Source organism: Coturnix japonica, chromosome 15 (assembly GCF_054131305.1).
Source record: "Coturnix japonica strain WE chromosome 15, WE-NBRP24, whole genome shotgun sequence".
In the NCBI taxonomy this organism is placed as follows: Eukaryota; Metazoa; Chordata; class Aves; order Galliformes; family Phasianidae; genus Coturnix; species Coturnix japonica.
Window position 1 is genome coordinate 15796471 of NC_140677.1, and position 19864 is coordinate 15816334.

Below are 19864 nucleotides of genomic sequence, written 5' to 3' on the forward strand. Positions count from 1 at the left end.
GGTGGGGAATTCTAACCTTGAACAAAAGTTATTCCTATTGTATGTGGTGGTGAAGCAGGGGCTTGCAGCTTAGTCCATCTGTATGCAGTTCAATTACAAATGTGCATTTTGTTGATGATTTCACAATGATTTTCACTGATTCTACAGTGAAACACAAAGAGGATCTTGCTGAAGCTGCAAATGAAATGTCCACTGGTTCGGGTGGGATTTGGTGTTTCTTTAGAATGCTTTATTTACTATTCTTTTTTCTAAATGTCGTGCAGTAGAGCTTAGCTCTACAGGTAGCTTAAAACGTGGCTCTCAAAAGAACAAAAGAACCCCAAACACTGGGGTTTGATAAACTGTATTAAAAGGAAACTTCTTCCTGAGTGGTGGTTTACAGGGATCAGGAGAGCTCGTGGCTATCTGGTTGTAACGTTGGTACAGGACAGCCTGTCTTGAAGCATGAGTGCAGGATAATCGCACACATTGATTATGGTTGTGCTCCTGTGAGGCATCTTCAGAGTCTGAACCGATAGCTGCCAGTATTTTGCTGGTTTAGACTCCAGCACGAGAGGCAAAAATGAGTCTAAATAGAGTGTTACTTGAGCATGTTTGGTAGCCTTTGCTTTTGTGTGCCTCGTGACAATGTGTTACGTTAGCTGTTTGTAATATTGCCCAGAGAACTTAAGCTCAAGTTGTTCCTCCCAAGCATGTGCTGGTGATGCTCATAAAGAAACACACCAGCTGGTGGAACCTTGAACAGCTGCAGAGCTGTGTGCAGTGCAGGACTATGTGGATTGCTACCATCATTAACCCATTAATATTGCAGGTATTCCCTGTTGAGTGCTTCTGGAAATTGTGCTGAAATGGGAGCACCCAAGTTTACTTTCTCACATCTGTCGTATGCTGCCTCATCTTATACTGCCAAACATCAATATCTTCTGCGGATCTTAGACTGTTACACCACTCTATAAAAAGTTTAGAGAAGATTGTGCTGCTATATAGATTTCAGACTCTAAGCACGTTATGAATAATACTGTCTTTATTTCTACAGTGGGAGCCAAGAAGAAAGGTTTGCTCCCGGGTGGAACAGGGACTATCCTCCTTCCCTTGATAGTCTTGCTCAAGAAAGACACTCTGGCAACTTCTCTGGCAGAGAATCACTTCCTTTTGATATCCAGGCACTCGCAGGCCTCCTCAATCCTCAGTTTGCCAACAGAGAGGAACCTTCTTTCAGCTTTGGAGCTAGAGATGGACCACGTAGTGACTTCAGAGGTGGGGAGGGGCACCACAATTTCAGGGGCAGAGATTTCCCACCGTCTGACTTTCAGGGCAGAGATGAGTCTCAGCTGGATTTCAGAGGTAGGGAGCCACCCCCTTCTGAGTACAGGGGCAGGGATATGTACTCCGGAGACTTTCAGGAGAGAGAAGGGCCCCCTATGGACTTCAGGGGTGGGGACGTTCCTCCAGTGGACTACAGAAACAGGGAGACGTTCCGTATGAACTACAGGGACAGGGAAGCGCATAGCATGGACTATAGGGGTAGGGATGAGCCTCCATCAGACTTCAGGGGAAGGGGATCTTTTGATCTGGATTTCAGAGGTCGAGATGGATCTCATTCAGACTTTAGGGCAAGGGATGTGCCCGAGTTAGACTATAGGGGCAGAGACCATTCCTATTCAGACTTCAGAAGCAGGGATGTACCCGATTTGGACTTCAGAGGTGTGGGCACCTCTGATTTGGACTTCCGAAATAGAAATGCACCATCATCAGATTTCAGAAATAGGCACAGGTCCCGGTCTGATCAGGACTTTAGGAGCAGAGATATGCCTCCTCCTATGGACTTTTCAGACAGGGAAATGCCTCCTGTGGATCAAAACCTTGTAGATTTTAGACGCAACCAATCTACCGTACCTTTAGCAGAAAGAGAGGGCTCTGGTTTAAACACCAGCAAGAGAGAGGAGCCTGTGCTTGGTCTGGAAAGAACTCCTTTTGGTAGTCAGAAAGGTGAATTTCAACACTCGGAAGCACCAGCCAGAGAAGAGGAGTCCCTTGGATTGGGTCTCAAAGACAACGCTTCGCACAATTTCCAAAATAGCCGTGGACCTCTTCCTGCTCTTCAGGACCAAGAGGAGCAACCTCAGCCCTTTGCTAACAAGCAGCAACAGCAGCAGCAGCAGCTTTCTGGGGGGGAGCAGCAAAGATCCGATTCTGATCTTGGGTTAAAGGGTGAAGATGACCTGGATTTCCTTGGAAGGCAAGATACGGACTACCGAAACATTGAGTATCGTGATGTGGATCACCGGCTGCCAGCATGTCAGTTGTTTGACTATGAACATGGCAAGTCATTTGCAGAGGGAAAACCCAGCAAAGATTCTAGGCCCTACAAGAACCTTCAGGTAAGTGGCTTTGTCACTCGAGATTTCTCTTGAATGCGTGTTGTCCAGTGAGTACAAGGAGCTGGGTGGGACTCTTCATGTGACATCAGTTCTGACCTAATTCACTGTTCTTCTCTGAGATGAGCCTCTTGCTCCAGGCCGTTTTAGTGGTCATGCTTTCTGTCTTAGAAATATCTTCTTCAGAGAAATGCAGTTTCTCAATTGAGAATTGCTAAACATGTACAAGCAGATGTGGTTCAGAAAGTCCCTAGTTTGAAAATGACCAGACAAAGAGAGGGAGGGAGTTATGGGAGAAGTATTACATAGGCTACGTTACTTTCTTCTGGATATCTGCCTATAAGTGCCGTATAGAGAAGCTGCTGGGACAGATGGACATAGAACAGTGCAGCTGTTTACCTTCAGAATCAACTTTGAAACTTGAAATTAATGATAACCATTGAATTAACAGCTACTATTGAATTCATTTCCTACTTTTGGAAAGCAGGCAGAGGTTTTTTTTGCTTTTCATGTTTCAAAAACATGGAGATGGATGCGATCCAGGCCGAGGATGGGCTCATGGCATTTACAGTTTGTTTGTGTTGTGTAGACTGTAGGGAGATGCTTCCTGGACCTGGATCTCATTGCATAGCGTGATAAGCATGCAAAGCTCATTGTGCTTATGTTGCAGAGCTCTCTGAACCTTAAGCAATGTTATGGTAAAGACACGAGCTGTACTACTTATGAGCCTTTGTATTATACCTTGCTTTACCTCATTATGGTTTGTGTAACTTGTGAGTTAGTATGTCGGATATGTTAAAAAACATAACAAAACATTTCGATTGTGTGAACTCAAGGACCAAGATTACCGGACCTGCCCTGAATTTGTGAAGCCAAGCAAGCTCATTCGGCTCGGAGGAGTGCCTGAAACTGCCACGAAGGATGATGTAAGTGGGTTGTTCTTCATCCAGAATTCACTGCAGGACTTTCAAAACTTCGATGCAATGTTTCTAAACTTAGCATTTTTAAGCCTGGTGAGTGTAATTCAGACAGTCTGTCATTTTCCCCAAGGAAAATCCCAATATAGAAATGATCGCAGTGTTATTTTCTTAACTGATTATTCTGCTTTTTTTTTTTTTGAAGGCCTGGAAATGCTGGTGGCTTTTTTTTTGCAGTCACATATGTGATGTTGGTGGGTGAAAGCCTCGACCGCCAGACTCTTTTTAACGTGCCTTCCTTCCAGGATTACTTTATATAGCAACAATATTTTTATTACTTCTGCTATTACGTTTGGAGTCTGGAGGACATTGGCGTTTGATTGAACTTTTTCTTTCGTGGTTGCTTGAAACTGCTAAATTGAGATCTCATGAAGACAGACAAGATGTCTCCTGCTCATTTTTAGTGTAAAAAAACCAATAATCTGGGCTACAAGGTGGAAAAAAAAAAAAAGTTATCTTTTCAAAGGCTTCCACTTCTAATTAATTTTTTTCCCTTTTTGTGATAGCTCCAGACTGGAGAACACCTACACACAGCAGTTAGTGCAAGGTTTAGCTGTGGTGATCAGCCCTTCTGAGGCGTAATACTGGAATCTGGTTAGTAGAGAACTCATGGCAGAAACTGTCTGTTAAAGGCAGTAAGATCTCTCTGACCTTAAATAAGGGAAGCTCTGTGGCTGTGATCAGTGTGACGGAGCAGCTTTGAGTTGAGTTCTGGTGTTAATAGTGGTTGCTTAGTTAAAGCCAAATGATCAGATGTTCCCCAAAACTCAAAAACTAGTTCTCAGGTACTGTGGGGACTTTATCAGGGAAGTGTGGCTGTTTGTAACAGAGTTAACGAAAGAAGCCTTAGGGGAAAAGGATTGTACATGAGCAAGGACTTCATTTTCTGAGGTTTGGTTTTGGAGACTGAAGTGGATCCTGGTTTTCCTGTAGATCCTCAATGCTTTCCGAGGGCCAGATGGGATGCCTGTGAAGAACTTGCGACTGAAGGATTACAGTTCAGGTGAGAATGCTTTGCCAGTGCTTCTGGTTTGGGGTTTACAGGAGGGTATTTTTCACACCAATATGTACCTAGCCAGTTTGACTGGAGTCACTGATGCCATAGTTACAGGTATTTTGGAATGAAAATGCTCACTGAGTTCTGTATTTGGCTCTTACGTCTCCAGAACCGGTGGCTGTGCTCACTGTTACTTCAGAGCTAATGCATGTCCTGGTGCTTCTGGCTGTAGGAGCAGCTGGAAAAAAGCAGCAAGGCTGTTCTAATATCTACCAAGGATGAAAGCAAAAAAAAAGCCCCATCAAACAAAAAACAGGTTAACACCCAACAGATTATTTGTTTTTTCTCTTTTAATTAACATTATTCAGTCCTTTTGGATTTTCTCAGTCTTGTTTCTGAGATGTGAGGCTGTGGAACACATACTACACAAATAGTGGCCCCATGAAACCTGATATTCCCTCTTGCTTCTTCTTCAGTAACATGGAACTGTCACCCTTCTTAGATATGAAACATTAAAAAAAGAGAAAGCAAGTTTTGTAAGCAAATATCCAAATACTGGGCCAGACAGTAAAGACAAACAAGGATGTGCGGTGGTAGGAAAGGAGGGGTGAGTCTTGGGGAGAGGTTTGGGTTTTGCTAGTAGGGAATGCCTTGAAACAGAAGGACCATCTAAAGTTACTTCTCCTGTTCTGATGGTAGCGAATGGCTCCTGCTCCAAAGTTGTCATTTTCTGTCATTTTCCAAAGAGAGGAAAACAGCAGAGCTGTTTCCATTGTCTCTTTCTAAACCAAGGCTTCTACTGTCAGTGCTTTTTCATACTACCAGCATGGGTTGCACGTGGAGCAGCCAGAATCCTTCCTGTCAATACTTTATATAAAGGCTTCCTGGGTGTTTAGTAGCTGGGGACAGAAACTGGGGCAGTTGGGTATTTCTCAAGTATATTTTTGTTTCTGGAAGCTGTCGAAGGAGATTTCACAACCTTCTCATGAACCTTTGAACTAAAGAACACTTGTGTTACATAATCTGGTCTGGCCCAACAAACACGGCTTAAAGGGCGCAATCTTTCTTGCTTCCTTTCCTCTTTTCTAAGAGAACAACGTGGCTCTCAGCCGTGCAGCGCTGAGCACAGCCCCACCATTGCAGCACATTCACTTTTTGCCTTTCTCGATGTGATTTGCCAGTTGTTGATTTTCTGAAACAAGGAACTTTGCAGTAATAAATCACTTGAACTGGGGACGTTTCTGTAAGTCTCTTCCTTGCGTTCGTTACTACAACTTAGTGCCAGAACTCACTGCCCTCATTAGAGAACCATTGCGTTTTACCCATTCCCAGTTTCAGAGGGAACCATCTGAGATGCTGTGTCTGGTGTTCAGTGTGGAAGCTCTCACATCTGCTGATGGTCACATGTGGAATGAGAGCTGCAGCTTTCCTGGTATCGCTGTGAAAGCTCATTCAGTTTCAGTCACTCTCAGCAACAGCAGATTTGATTTTATTACAAAGTTTTCCCAGCTTGCAAAAGCCAGAGGATGAAGAACAAAGTTAAAACCAGCTCATATTTTGTGAGCTATTTCAAGCCAGTGTTTAACCTTGTCCTTTCAACATCAGTAATTTAAGTGCTGTAGTGCTATTCTGGGTTATATTGATGCTTCAAAGACTGTTTCGCATGGTGTCCTGAGGCTGCAAATGCAGCTACTAATTTAAACAGCTTTCTGATCCTCGTTACACAAGATGGATGTACAACTAGGACAGAAAAAGCTTCCTGGGTTGTGAAAACGTTTACTTGAAATTGGGTAACTAGAAGCTGTAGTAAACTCGATCCAGCTTTTCACTTGAGGTTATCCTATAGAGAAATGTGCAGAATTGACTTCATCTGAACTTGGGATAAGCTTAGCCTTTTTGAAGCTAGAGGCCAGTCTTTTGCTGAATGAAGTGGCTTTTACAGTGGAGTGTGGTGTAAATGAAGAGTTAAAAGCAAACCTCCTGGACTGCTGGTGTCTCTGATCCACCTGGGCCCCCTGGCTGCCTTCGTGTATCGGTTCAGTGTTATGACAGCAGCAGCCTGGCTCAGAAGAGTGGGTTGTATAATTCTGAGTGTTGTCCAGAAATGTTAAAAATAACATTAATCATATGTGCATGTACTTCATGTTGAGTGTGTTCGGGAGAGAAGAATGCCTGCAGCTGCCGGAGAACAAAACCAGCCATAACAAATAGCACGCAATTAACTTGAAAGAAGCGAGGTTCAGCTCAGTTTCACGAGGACATCATGCTTTTCATAAAGATGATCTCAGCGACTTCGGTGCGATGATTCCATTGGGTGATCTTCCTCAAGGCTCTGTTCTGGGGGAGAATATATGGTTGGCTTTTCTGGGGTGTGGGGGGGAAGCAGTTCTTTACAAACACCTTTCTTTTTACATACTGGAAGTGTTGAGGGATGTGAAGGCTGTGCTAAGCCTGGAACGCTGTTCTTAGTATACCTGCTGGGGTTTTGATATGCATGCAAGCTGTTTATTCTTTAGGTTGTTTCGTCTCTGAAGTGCACAGGCTGAAACACTTTCTAGATTGTGAAAAGGTGGAGAATGGAGAGACCTTGAGAAGTGGCACGGTGTTTCTGTTTGGATCGAACAGGCAGTTGTTTGCAGACAATCAGAAAATGGCAAAGTGGAATCTCACAGTAATACCCAGTGCAGCATCATCTCTGATTTCCTTTTGTCTGGGAGCTGTCTCAGATCTTTTGAATCGGTGCCTGTATGTTCGGATTGAAAGTAGCATCATCAGTTTGTTGGGGGGGGGAGAAAGGGTTTCTTCCAACATCATGTTAAATGTTGGCAGAGCTATTAGGTTGTTGGCTTAGCTTTCAGCTGCTCCTTTCAAGTGTGTTTGAGCCTATCAGTTCGATTAATCATTACCAAGCGTAAACCCGGAGGTGACAGTGGAATCTTGCCAAAGTCCATCACTTGTTTTAGCTTCACGTCTCCTGGTGCCTCTTGCTGCCCGCTGCTGTTGCAGAGGTGCAGATGCACTTCTTTAGTAGGTGCTAACAGTGCTGACTTGTAGCTGTCTGAGAAGCTCCTGTTGGTGACTGTGAGCTTCCCAGCTGAAAGTTCCTCTCTGTGATTTCAAGGCTTTCCAGTGGTCCTCTTGCTGCGGGGCTGCCTGTCCTTCTCCTGTCAGACTGGGAACTTGTGGCAGCGCTGCCAGAAACTCGAAGCTGACACCTTTTGGCCTTCAGGGAAACCAGTACTGTTGGCATCAGGCATAATTCATTGCTGACTTAGCCACCTATGTGCACTAGCGCTTATGCCTTGTTTGATATCTGTGGCTCTTACGTTGTAGGTGCCTGGAGCTGAGCCCTTTCCTCTCTGTGTTAAACTTAGCACAGTTTATTCTAGGGCTTTGCCAAGGGACTTTATCTTGGTCTTGCTAAGCTCTGCCACACTGGTGCCCTGTTTTACATTTTAATAATTAATATTGTAGAATTTTAATTAATATTAAGAAGCTCCTTAGGTAAACCTATAAAAAGTACCTTTTGGTTTTCTTTTCTTCGTTTGTTCTTGTTCCCAAGTGAACTCACTTTTTGTCTATATCAGAACAATGAATCATTGTTTGCAGGAATATTCCAAGCAGACCCTGAAGTTTAAAATGGCATTCCTTACAATTTTTAATTTTAGCCAAACTTACAGTTTAAAACCCAGAAATGTGTGCTTCCTAATGGAGAAACTGACACAGATCTCAAATGATGCACAGTTCCACACTAGGGATAAGGTCTCCATTTCCTAGGGCTGGGGTGCAAGGCCAGGTGAGATCTGATCAGGGTGAGATCTCTTCTCAAAGCAGAGCTTTTGTTGTGGGTGGGGGCATGGCTGTGCTTGTGTCTGGCCCACCTGTAGCTATGGTGATGCCCTAGGAGGTCAGGACTGCTGAAGTACTTCAGTGCAGCATCCCAAGGAAGCCTTGGGACGGGCAGTGGAGCTGAACTGCTGTTCTGCACAGAGAGATGTTTCTGCAAGCATGCAGCCATACACCTCTATGCTGAACCTAGCTCTTCAGCTTCCTTACAAGAGTGATGCAATACCCTCAGGCAAACTGCTGGCATGGGTGGTTTTGTGTCCAGCTAATGGCTTCCTCATGAAGACAGCTTGTACCAACCATATGGACTTTGATTAGAATAGATCTCACAGGGACTTACGTCCTTCAGTTTGCTACAAATATCGTGCCATGGGATGATGTGACATGTCTCTAATGCATGCTGTGGCACAGAGATTCCTGTTGTGTTAATTATGCAGAACACAGCCTGGCTCACCATTAAGGCTGGTGCTGTGGCACACTAGGAGCCTCCTGCTAAGGCTCAACCAAGTCACCTGCTTATCACCAGAACTCTTCGTTCTATGGGGCTCATCTTTGAGTAGGTAAGGAAATACCGTCAGCACTGAATCTTGTTTGTAGCCAAAGTCCTGATCAGGACTGAAAAAGCACCTAGCTGGTGTGTTGCCTCTTGCAAGCACAAGGCATTCTTGCTAGGCTGTCTTCATCTGTGATGCGATGGCTTGGGAAGTGGGAAGTATGACTGATAAAGTTTGTGTCTGCAATAGTGATCGACCTTGGTTGGTGATTTACAGCACGCTCGACAGAAAGCAACAAACAGTCATCCATAAAACATGATCGCAGCCCTTTTGACATGCACAGTCCTTCTCTATGACTGCTTTTAGAAATATGCTCAGCTTTTATTGATTTATTTATTTATTTTGCATCTCTAATGCGAAACTTCAAGGCTCCTCACAGCATGCTGACTTCATTGGGTTAATTGCTTTTCTGAATCGTTTGTGCTAAGTGACAGGTGCTGGAAGCCTAGGTATACATTGCCAATGTTTTAAGATCCATTTCTTCTCTGTAAAACCCCAAATAGGCAACTTCCAGTCTTCTTATGCAGTTCTGTGATGGCCCCAACCTTCCTTAGAGTCCTTATTTCTGTACGAGTGTCATCTAATACCATGTCTCTAATAAAGTTATAATGTCTTACCATTGTGGGCTTTTCCCTCTCCCCATTGCACTACCATACAGCTGCTGCCCTTGTAGGTTTAGAGGGCAGCCATTTGGTGCTCTGACTGCTCTGCCACAGCCCTGTAATGTACAGGGCTGTGTGGACTGACCACGTTTTGGGAGCGTGTCTCATGCAGATCCTTTCATCTGGATGAAAGGCAAAAGATGGACAGTAGCATCATACCTTGCACAGTACAGCTGCATTTCGTATTTTCTGGTTTCAGTGTTCTCTTGTGCAACATTGTCATAAATGACTGCATGAGAGTATAATTTGCTTATACAGAGGGACAAGATGAAGTGACGACCTTTTTTTCCAGCAGCCAGGTGTGGCTTGTGTATGCTCAGCCTTTGAAATGAACTGGGGACGTGGCTTTTTGTGGATTGTCCTATTTATTATTCAACAGCAAGCTTTTCTAATACAGCTCTTCAGCTTCAGTATCTCTAAAGACCAATTTATCTGCGCTGAAAAGAAGCCTGACAAATTTATGGGAGCTTTGAGTCTACCAGCTGGTATTGAGAGTGCTCTTGCTTTTGGCTTCTGAGTGTGTGTGTTAGCACAGATTGATTGCTGCTGCTCCTTGCAGGGTGCCCTCCTGATGTTCACACCCTGTGGGCAGCTTCATTTTCCCTGCTCCCTGCAGCAGGCACTGCACTGCTGCCCATTCTCATTGCATGGTGGGACTTGTTGTATGCACACAGTGCCTGGTCAGGAAGCATAGGCTTCTTTGAAGCGTTAGGTTATTATTACCTGTTAATAATAGTGCACTGTAGCAGTACAGAGATATGAAGAAAGTCCTGTATTTTTCAGCATTTCCTTGAGTGGAGGTATTCACTCTTTAGCATGGATGACTTAACAGGCTTCCTGGGCCTCGTGATCCAGGTGAGCTCTGTCTGCACCTTTCCTTGGATACAGGAAATGTTTCTGTGTGGGGTCGTGGACATGCTGCCATAACATCTCACAAATGAGGTAGTTATTGCTGTCAACCAAGCAAAAGCAAGCTCTTTCCACGAGAAATGTGCAAAACTCACTGTCCGCAGCTGTGAAGACCAGTGTGTGAGATGGCAGATCCCTTCAAGGACAGTTGAAGATATAGAATAAAATATCCTGAGTTGGAAGAGACCTGTAAGGATCGTCAGGTCCATCTCCAATAGATGACTTGTCAGCCCATGAGGGAAGTCCTTCATCTTCGCCCACACTTTATGCTCTTGTTGCCTTTGAAGCAGTACAACTTTCTTCTCTAACGCAGATTAAGCTCTACAGGGGATTATCCTGTGTTCTGTTCTGCCGTGCTGTCTCTGGAAAGAGCGAGCACCAACATCATCCTTGTATCAGCAGGCTGGCTTTGCTGGTGGAGGCACCATCATTATCTTCTTCCCTCAGGCCACTTGGCCCCATCTGGCAGATGCAGGCGTGAGTGATGGCAGAGCAAAGGCCCCCAGCACGTCTGCAGCTGGCCCAGCTGTAAAGTTACAGCAGGTTGCCAAAAGACTGTGTGCTAACAGAGCTACTTTAATAGGAAGCCACTGTTGTTCTTTCCTTCCAGCTATAGGAGAGACTCTTTGTACTGCAGCACAAGGGACAGGAGGTTTCTAGCAGTTGTTTTTGAGAAAACATTGACATTTCACCTTGGATGTAAGGTTTCCTAATCCCCTATCCTGGTATGGAGGGGTGGTAATGTGATGCTGCATGCACATTCCTAGAAGCAAGGGGCTGGATCAGCTTTCTTGAGTTGGATGCCTTTGCCGTGTTGCCATCGTGCCTTCTTTCCCAAAGTATCTCCAGTTTGGCATAGACCAGAGCGGCTCTTGTTATGTGATCTATTCATTTGGCCTCCTAAAACTCCAGAGAGATGGTTCTGATGTCTCCGTGCTGCTCACAGCACGTATCAGAAGAATATTATGGTTTTGTTTTATTTATAGCTTCGATGTTACAGACTATCATGAAATAACACATCTCTATGTGTCAGTTGTTCAGCAGAAACTGTGCCTGTATGGAAGCGAGTCTTATTTTAAATCACAAGTCTTTGATATTTTTATCTGAATTTAAGGAACAGTAATTTTAAGTCATGTATTTGGGATTTTTAGCCCAACTGTGGCATGCTAACAAGGACCTGCTATTTGTTGTCAAAATTCCCTCTGCTAAAAGGCACGTTTAAGAAGCAAAACATCCTTTATTCAAATGTTTGTAAAGCAGCTTCCTGGAGCTTTAAATGTATCCTTACTGCTACGTATTAGGAGATCACTGTTGTTTTCAGTGTAGAAAACAACCAAGCGTGCTTTGGAAACATCCAGGAAGGATTGTACATACACAGAAGCACTTCAGGGCAAACCAAGTCAACCACTGCGTGAGTTGGAGTGCTGGAGGACTGTTGCATACCCCTGTTGGAATGTTTATTTGGGCAGCGTAACAAACTCTCCAGCGTGTTCTGCTTTTTGTTTGTATTTTTGACAGAGAATCCACATTGATGACAAATATTTCCAAAGCTCCCAGCATTCCTTACTCCGTTCTACCCTTTTTGTATGTCCCCTCATAGTGATTTTGTGCTAAGCAGCAAGTGAAGGATCTGATAAAGAAGATAACAAACCTTGTATCCTCATGTGAAGCGTTGTGTGTGAATTTAGGCCACCTCGAGTCACGAAGCCATGCTGTAGTCATTAGCAGTGATTCCAATTTGCTGTTGTGATTGCTTTGGTTTTATCACTAAGACCTGAAGAGTGCCAGTGGGTATCCTAGAGCTCTGATGCTCAGGGATGCTCAGCTTCCTTTGGGATGCCTGCTGTGCCATTCCCTGCTCTATCCCCATACATCAGCCCAGATCCCCTGTCCTGCTGCTATTGGATTGCTGCGTTCTGACATGCAAACTGTGTGAAGACTTCAGAGGGAAAAAAGTGCAAGCTCAGCAGTGGCAGCACTGAGAGCTGACCCAGCCCTGCAGAGGAGGCAGGGGAGGCACAGCAGCCTCTGCAGCCTGCCTGGAGGTGCTCAGTTTGGTTTCAGGAGTTGTCCTTTGGGTAATGCAATTATTGCCAACGGTGAGGAAAAAATCAGCAAAGGTTGCATTGTGAAGGTGTGATGTAGCAGAGCTGCTGATCCGCTGGCCTCCAATTCAACAGGCTTTCCAGCACAGTGTGAAATGGAAGGGTGCTCTCACAGAGCTGTGGCAGCAGCTCCAGGCCTCCCTCTGCCATCATTGCAGTGGCCCTGCTGGAGGTCAGCCTGTGCACTGCAACACGCTGCATTCCTGTGCAGCCTAATCACGAGATGTGAACGTCTGGCCTGGAGCAGCTTTCTGACAGGGTGAGGGGTTGCAGTTTATGGTTTTGATTCTTATCCTATGTATTATTGTAGCAGTGCTGCTTAGGTGGGCTGAGTTTGGAGGGGAGGGTGGGAAGAGGAGAGTGTACAAGGAAATCTGTGCTGAGCTGCCTCTTCGTTGTCTCCATGTGATGCATGGGGGGGTTCTGCAGCATCATACAGACATCTGAGCAGCTCAGTATTTCTATCCAATGCCTTGTGTCCAGTGCTGAGCTCGCTGGTGTCATGCTGCGTTACATCCATGTCTGAAGTACTCATTCCATTCATCAGGACTTGGGTGCAAACTGCCTTTTGTGGTGAAGAGTGCAGACTTCTGCAGTCATGATTTCGGGCTCTTGGGATACCTTTACTTCATATGCACATAGGAACAAGACAGCTCCCTTGCTTGCTGATTGCAGCAGCTCTTGAAAATCCTCCCTGTGAGCAGGAACCCAGAGGCTGACAGCATTCAAACAACTCTTTTCTAAACAGCGGGGAGAGAAGTTGCTCTGGATTTGAATAGGACTTTAAAACACACAACGTGAGCTTGCGTACCGTGCCATAAGGCAGCAGGTGCCTGCCCAGAATGCAAACCAGGCTCCAGCAAGGGGCAGCACTGCTCCTGGAGAGCAGCTCTGTGCTGCTGAGTAGGCATTGCTTTGTTGTCCCAGGTCACAGAGTGAGGCTGGAGCTGCAGAACACACTGGGGACAGCTCAAGAAATTTGCTTTTTTTTGCTCACTTCTGCCGTCTGAAACTGTACCTCGAGTTCCAGGTGCTCACTGTGTAGCAGCATCAAGTGACTTTAGCTGCATACCCCGCTGATGATACACTGCTGGCTGGCCTCTTTCACTGTGCTGAAATGCAGCAGATTGGTGCATTTCCCACCAGCATATTCGTATTGGCACAAAGGATGTGTGGTAGGGAAATGAACTTCTATGTGAAGTAGAGTTGGATTCAGATTGGAGTCCTGTTATAACAGTAAATGTGCAAAGGAATGTGGTGTTAGGTGTGTGAAGAGCTCCCAGAATAAAACTCTGTAGGGTTTGGTGATGGAATAGTTCTGTACGGCCTTGTCTCTGAAGTGGTTAAGTTTGAAGATGGTTCAGAGAAGAAACAGAAGGAAAAATGGGTGAGTGCAGCAAGTGACCTTTGGAGTAACTTCACAGGGCCATGGGGGCTGTGTTCTGGCAGGCTGGACTGCCTTGACAGGGAGAAGTGTGTGTGGATTTACGTTGCCATGGAAGGTGGAAGCAGTGGTAACCAGATGCATACCTGGGCTGAATGTGTCTGTGTTAAGGTGTGCATCTTTAAGAGGGAGGAGAACTCTTCCTCTGCTCAGCTAGGTGCCTAAAATGGTGCAGCCCTCATGCAAGCCAGCTTTCCTCTCACCCCTGACCAGCAGCAGGAAGAGGAAACCAATCTTTCCCCTTGCTGTGTTCCCATGTAGAGGCATGCCAGCTCACACTCATCTAGAAAGCACTGTTCTGGAGTGAGGTGGCCTTGGCATGTGAAGAGAGAGGTTATGACTTAAGGTTGTTGCTCAGCTCTTCTCGGAGCTCCTTGCAACAGCTCTTAGGATGGCTTTAACTTCTGTAGTGCTCACCCTGCACTTTGCTGTGGATCAGAACGTTTTGGTGCAGGTAACCGGAGTAGAAATCAACAGAAGACTGAGAGGGCAGCAAGAAGAGTAAAGCCTCTCTGGTTTCTTGCATCTGGTTTTTGGGGGAGCATTTTAAGCTCCCGCAACCTCTTACTAAACATACAGTAACATCCATTGGAAATAAAATGCCAGGCTGAGAAAGCTGAAGTGATGATTCCTGTTCCACTGTGCTGTTTCATAATACAAGGGACTTGGACTTCAGAAATGAGCAGGTGTTGGAGGGAAAATAGCAAAGGTAATGGAATCATGGTAGTTCTTTGTGAAATACGGTCCAAATTAAAACTGGTGGCCATTTGTGTGAAATACATTCCCAGCAAGGTGCTTTGGAATGACCTACCAACGCCTGCTTTGGAGAGCACTGCCCCCAGGGCAGTACAAAATGTGAAATGAGCGTGGAAAATCACTGTGCCTTAAAGAAGGGGGAAAAAAAAAGCGATTATTTCTTGCCCTGAGGAAGGGTGTGCCTGTCACTGGGTTGTGTAAGGGGAAGTGGGAACGCTGCGCTATTAAAATTCGTGATAAACTGCAGTTAGTCATCATCCAGCTAGACCCTGATTTCTCTCCTTTTCATTTTGGAGCAGAGGGGTGGTGGTTAGAGGGTTTGTCACTGGAGGGAAAGGGAAATTGAATATTGAATGTGGCTTTCTTTATGACAAGGCACTAACATGACTCCCGTCTGTATTTAAATGCTGTCCCCAGGTTACGACTATCGCTATGTCTGCGTGGAGTTTTCACTCTTGGAAGAGGCCATCGGATGCATGGAAGCCAACCAGGTTGCTTTACACTTCGGTCAATGCTGCTAGAAGATTTTATTATTATTATTATTATTTCTGTTTTTTGGTGGGGTGGTGGAAAGCCAATGAGGTTTTGTGTTTTTTTGAACCGTTCAAAGGAAGATCTGTTCTTGTATAATACAAAAAGCTGTGGTTTAAATATTGTTTCCGGAACCTTGTAAAAGGCTTAGAAATGCCAGTGTGAGAGAGCTGCCAGACACCGAACGGTCCTCCCTCCTCCCTAGCATATGTCAGCACACTGGCTGGAATCAGGCTGGGAGCTGACAGGCTCCTCACGTAGGTTTTGGCCCTGATACTTTTGTAGTCACACTGAAATGCAGTTGGAAAGAGCTCTGCTAGCATTAACTGCCTCCCCCGGCTGTGCGTGCGCACACACATACACATGTGATGGTAGGTGAGCACTCTGGTATGCAGCTCCGAGCTGACTTTCCCATATGCCTCATGCGTGGGAGAGATTCTTAATTGTGCATCTCCCCCATATCTGTCTTGCCCTTAGCCAAGCTGGCGTTGCAGACATGAGGACTACCCTATGTTCAGTTGCACCTGGTAAATCTGAGCTTTTCCAGTCCTTAAAAGTGCACGATGGATTAAATCTCCTGTGAAGAAATCCCCAGTGGGAGCCTGCTGTAACCTGATATTTGAGGCTAGAGCTGTGGGCTACTAGATGAGAGTAAGATGCAGAACTCTTGTTAGATAAAAGATCATTTCCATTTCACACCAGCCTGTCTGTGCCTTGGAACTGCAGGTAATGGCTCACCTGAGAAAAGCCATGAACAATCAATCCCCATTTCTTTGCTACATCCTTTATATCTTCTTTCTTGCCACCTTCTTCCTCCTAATTTGCCTGAGTAAGAATTGAGATCAGTTATCAAAAGCTTTTTTTACCTGAATCCTGTGTCTTGCTGTCATGGGAGGAGAGTCACGAGTCGGATTCTGAGCTGTGCAAGTGCACAAATGTACTTACACTTAAGGAGTCTTCCCAGCTGGGCCTTCAGAGGTTCCACTAAGCACTTGCATTTGCCCCTATTTTCCATTACAGAGGTACTGCAACTTAGAAAAACGTTTTATATATAATTCTGTTGCTGGGAAAGAGCCTGGCACATCCCTACAGGATGGTGGAGGGCAGAGCACAACGAGAAAAGGCTCCAGAATTATTCATTGCTTTTTACCATCCGTGACAACTTTTGTTTTCCCTTCAGTGTTGCTACAACTCCCTGTTTATTATGTTGGCACTGAGAAATGCATGATTATGTGTGCCACTCTAAATGCCTCTGCGTAGTCTCTCCTAGCTCTCGTCACATGAAATGATGTCTTTCTGTGCAAGTGCCATTCCCAAATACATGAGGAATTCGAGAATTCCTCCTCTTTTCATTGCTGATGCCTCCTTTCCCCCTTGGAGCATCCTAATGTATTTGGATCTTAGATTGGATCCTTTGCTACTGCAAAGAGCCTGTAAGCAGCATGCCTTAAACTGAACAGAGTACCTGAAGATCACCACTAAATCTGTGTGCACGTGAGGAAGTGCTGGCTGGCCTTCAACCAGCGGCTAGGGTAGGCCTTCAGGCTGGTTGATTACATACCCATTTTCCTTTTAATTAAGGAATATGTAAATAGAGCTTTGTATCCGGCTTGCTGCCGGGGAGGACTCAGTTGTCCTTAGACAATAGATAGCCCGTTTTAGCACCTTCCAGGGTAGAGCTGTAAGATCACCTCCAAAGACTGGGAATTCATGTGGATTTTTACAAGCTGCAAAGACCCAAACCCGTGTTAGCGAGGGCTCAGCCTCTCTGATAGTTCAGTTATTTTCAGAAGGTTATCAACTCTTCCTGTCAGATTTAATCACTGGTGAGAGCATAAATAGCGGAGCAGTGTCAGCCCACAGCGATGCTGCAGCACCTCGCTAGCCAGCCTGCCTCTTTTTCAGTTTTCTGCAGGCTAGAAATAAATTTGTTTTGCAGAGACATCGCCTTTTTGATGCACTTTGGTGCCTATTAAACTGCTCCTGCCTAAGGAACAACTCTTCTCCTCCCTATATCCCTGTAGTCTTTAATTCCTTTGTTGTAAAATCCTCTTTATTTTACTCTGCGTAGAACAGTACTTGCTTAAGATCGTTCCCAAATTTGCATCCTCCAGATTTACCAGGTCCAACACCCTCCATTCAGTTATTCCAGCATGTGTATGTGCCTGCTGAGATCCGATGGGCTTTCAGCTAAATCAGCTGCAGGAAGGAAGCAGCGCCCATCTTCTGTGCTGCCCAGATTTTGCAAGAGAGTTTGATTCCCCCTGTATTAATTGCCACAGCTCAAGTAACTAAAATAACTCCTGCCTTGTTGATTGTGGTGGTGGCAATTTATCACAGCTCAGGGTCCATCTGTCGTATGTGAACTGTGTTGGATTGCAGTTATTGGGAGCATGGAGCCTGCTCCTCTGTCCCGGGTAGGACAGTGTGGTGGTTGTTGTTTTGCAGTATGTGATGCAGCACTTGCATCTATTTCATTCAGCCTGATGGTTATGGTGATTCCATTGGTCTTTTGTTACAAGTTGGCTGTGGTTGGACTTTAATGACGCCTTCTGTTTGAGCTGCTTTTCCTTTGGGGAGGCACAAGTGTTTCAAATGGAAAATAGGATTTCTGTGCTAAGTCACACAGTTTATCCCCCAATTAATCTTTTCCTCCTTCATTCTCAGTTTGAGAGGTTGCAGTGTGTGTGCCCTTTATCTCGTGTTTCCTTTACAGTCAGGCTTGGCAGAGCCGCAGGGCAGCAGTATTCCTGCCTGTTGGCACAATGTATTGGCGTGGATTCCTTTGGGTACCTGAATTCTCTCTCACCCTTCTCGTTATATAGAAGAAATGCACATAATGAGCTTCTTTTTGGATGCAAGAAGGTGGGTGGGATAAATGAAGTTGCCTTCATGTACAGCATTGCATGTCATAAAGGCAGGTGATGGAGGAGAGGCAGGGAGAGGCTGCATTGCTGCCTGGATGTGTGGCTGTTTTTACTGTGGTGGACCTGGTTGTTTCATTGATGGAATATGGAGATTGACTCGTAGCTTAGGAGCAAATGATTTGTCTTGACTGACTTTACAGTAAGAATCTCCCAAGACCTCTCAGGCCCCAACCTTAGCAATACTGATGGTGTGATTTGCCTGGCTTTAGTTGCTAGTAGCTAACAGCTTTCTAAATCCTTTCCTTCTGTTTCTAAAGCAGGAGGACAAGGATGGGAGAGCTGTAGCATCAGCTTGAAAGAATACCTGCTTCCTATGTTGCTGTGGGGGTCTTGAGGCACATGCAGGAGTGGCTGCTCCCAGCCTTGCCCCATGTATTCCTGCACTAAGAGCACAGAGGTACCTCCTTTCCCTGCTCCTTTCTCACAGGACAGGGGTACTTTGTGGCTGCTTGCTTTACTTGAGCATATTCAACCACTGTGCAGCTGGGAACAACGGTTGTGTGTTTCTCCTCCTCTGCCTCCCCTTCTGTATCCATTCACTGCAGCTCTTTGCATTTTGTGTGAACGTAGCTTCTGGAACAGATGAGCCTTCACAAGCTTTTTGCTGGAGCTGTTGGTGTTAAAATCCACGAGGCGCTTTGACAGCAGGCAGAGCCTGGGACTTTCTGTCCTCAAAGCATTTGCAGCAGCCAGTCACAGCTCGGTGCCTTCCCAGCTAAATGCAGAAGGAGCTTGTTGTTCTCCTGGGAATGCTTCAGCCCTGGGGACCTGTAGCTGTGTGTACTTACTGAGAGCTGCTGATGTGCTCAGTGCAAGGAGCACTGTTGAGATTTTAAAGAGAAATTGCCTTTAATATTTCCTCCTTGGATTATCAGCTGATGTAGTCTTTTGTTTTCCTGTTGTTAATGAGGGCCGAGGAGTTTTCTAAGGTCGTATCATTGCACACACATCTTCTATTTCCCCGTTGAACCTGCCCTGCTTTTGACCACGTGCATTTCTAGAATTAGCTTTTAGAGTCTTCTGCTTTGCGTGTGCACAGTGAGAGGGAGAAGCCTCATTCCCCTCAGCTGTGTTTCCTTATGGTTTAGGAAACAAATGCATTGAGTAATTTCTCATATTCCGGTGACCTATGCAAAGTTCTCTCTGGTTGGATTTCCAGGCAGCACATTTGTATGTTTTTTTGTGTCTGATTCAGTGTTTGACCTCATAATGTGCTCACTGGGGCCTGACATCACCGAGGCCTGACATATTGAGTCAGTCATGTATTCATTCCCACCCGTGTCTCACTAGTGGCTGCGCTGTACCAATGCTTGGTTGGAATTGCAAGCTTCTGAGGTCAGGAAGGAAGTGTGCAGCCAGAGGTCCTGGTGCTGGCAGGGTCTGCCTGTGACCTGCAGCACTGTGTGCATGGCTGGGCACACATCCTACAGCATCACTGGGACAAGCACTGCATCTGCTCTCGGTGTCAGGAAGGCTGATGGACCTCTGGGTGACAGAGGTGTTCCTTGTGCATGGAAGGATTTCTTGTGTTGTAAAACACCCAAAATTCCAGTACCCAGAACGCTTCTCTGGACCTTCTTCTGTCATCTTAACTTTTAAAGCTTATGTGAGTCCTCTGAGTCTCTTCTTCCCTTGGCACTGGAGGTAGAAAGGGATCTTCTGCTAAAGACTTCACACACTCTTCCTTCAGCTAGTGGTAGCCACCCACTAATGTGGCTTTTGCAATCTTAGTCAATTAAAACTATGAATTTCTACTTCACGGCTCTGTCCTGCCCTGT

General features: G+C 45.4%; 1 protein-coding gene across 3 annotated transcripts in view; it reads left to right on the top strand.

Annotated features, from left to right (window-relative positions):
- RBM6 (RNA binding motif protein 6) overlaps positions 1-19864 on the top strand; it is a 48508-nt gene that overhangs the window by 3954 nt on the left and 24690 nt on the right. For 2 of the 3 annotated variants that reach the window (XM_015874601.3, XM_085516552.1), the window contains exons 3-6: positions 1037-2381; positions 3215-3304; positions 4289-4358; positions 15046-15119. In XM_015874601.3, the coding sequence (XP_015730087.2) occupies positions 1037-2381; positions 3215-3304; positions 4289-4358; positions 15046-15119 (1579 nt within the window). Of the gene's footprint in view, positions 1-811; positions 2382-3214; positions 3305-4288; positions 4359-15045; positions 15120-19864 lie in introns of all 3 variants that reach the window. The other variant, XM_085516551.1, reaches the window with a different exon arrangement.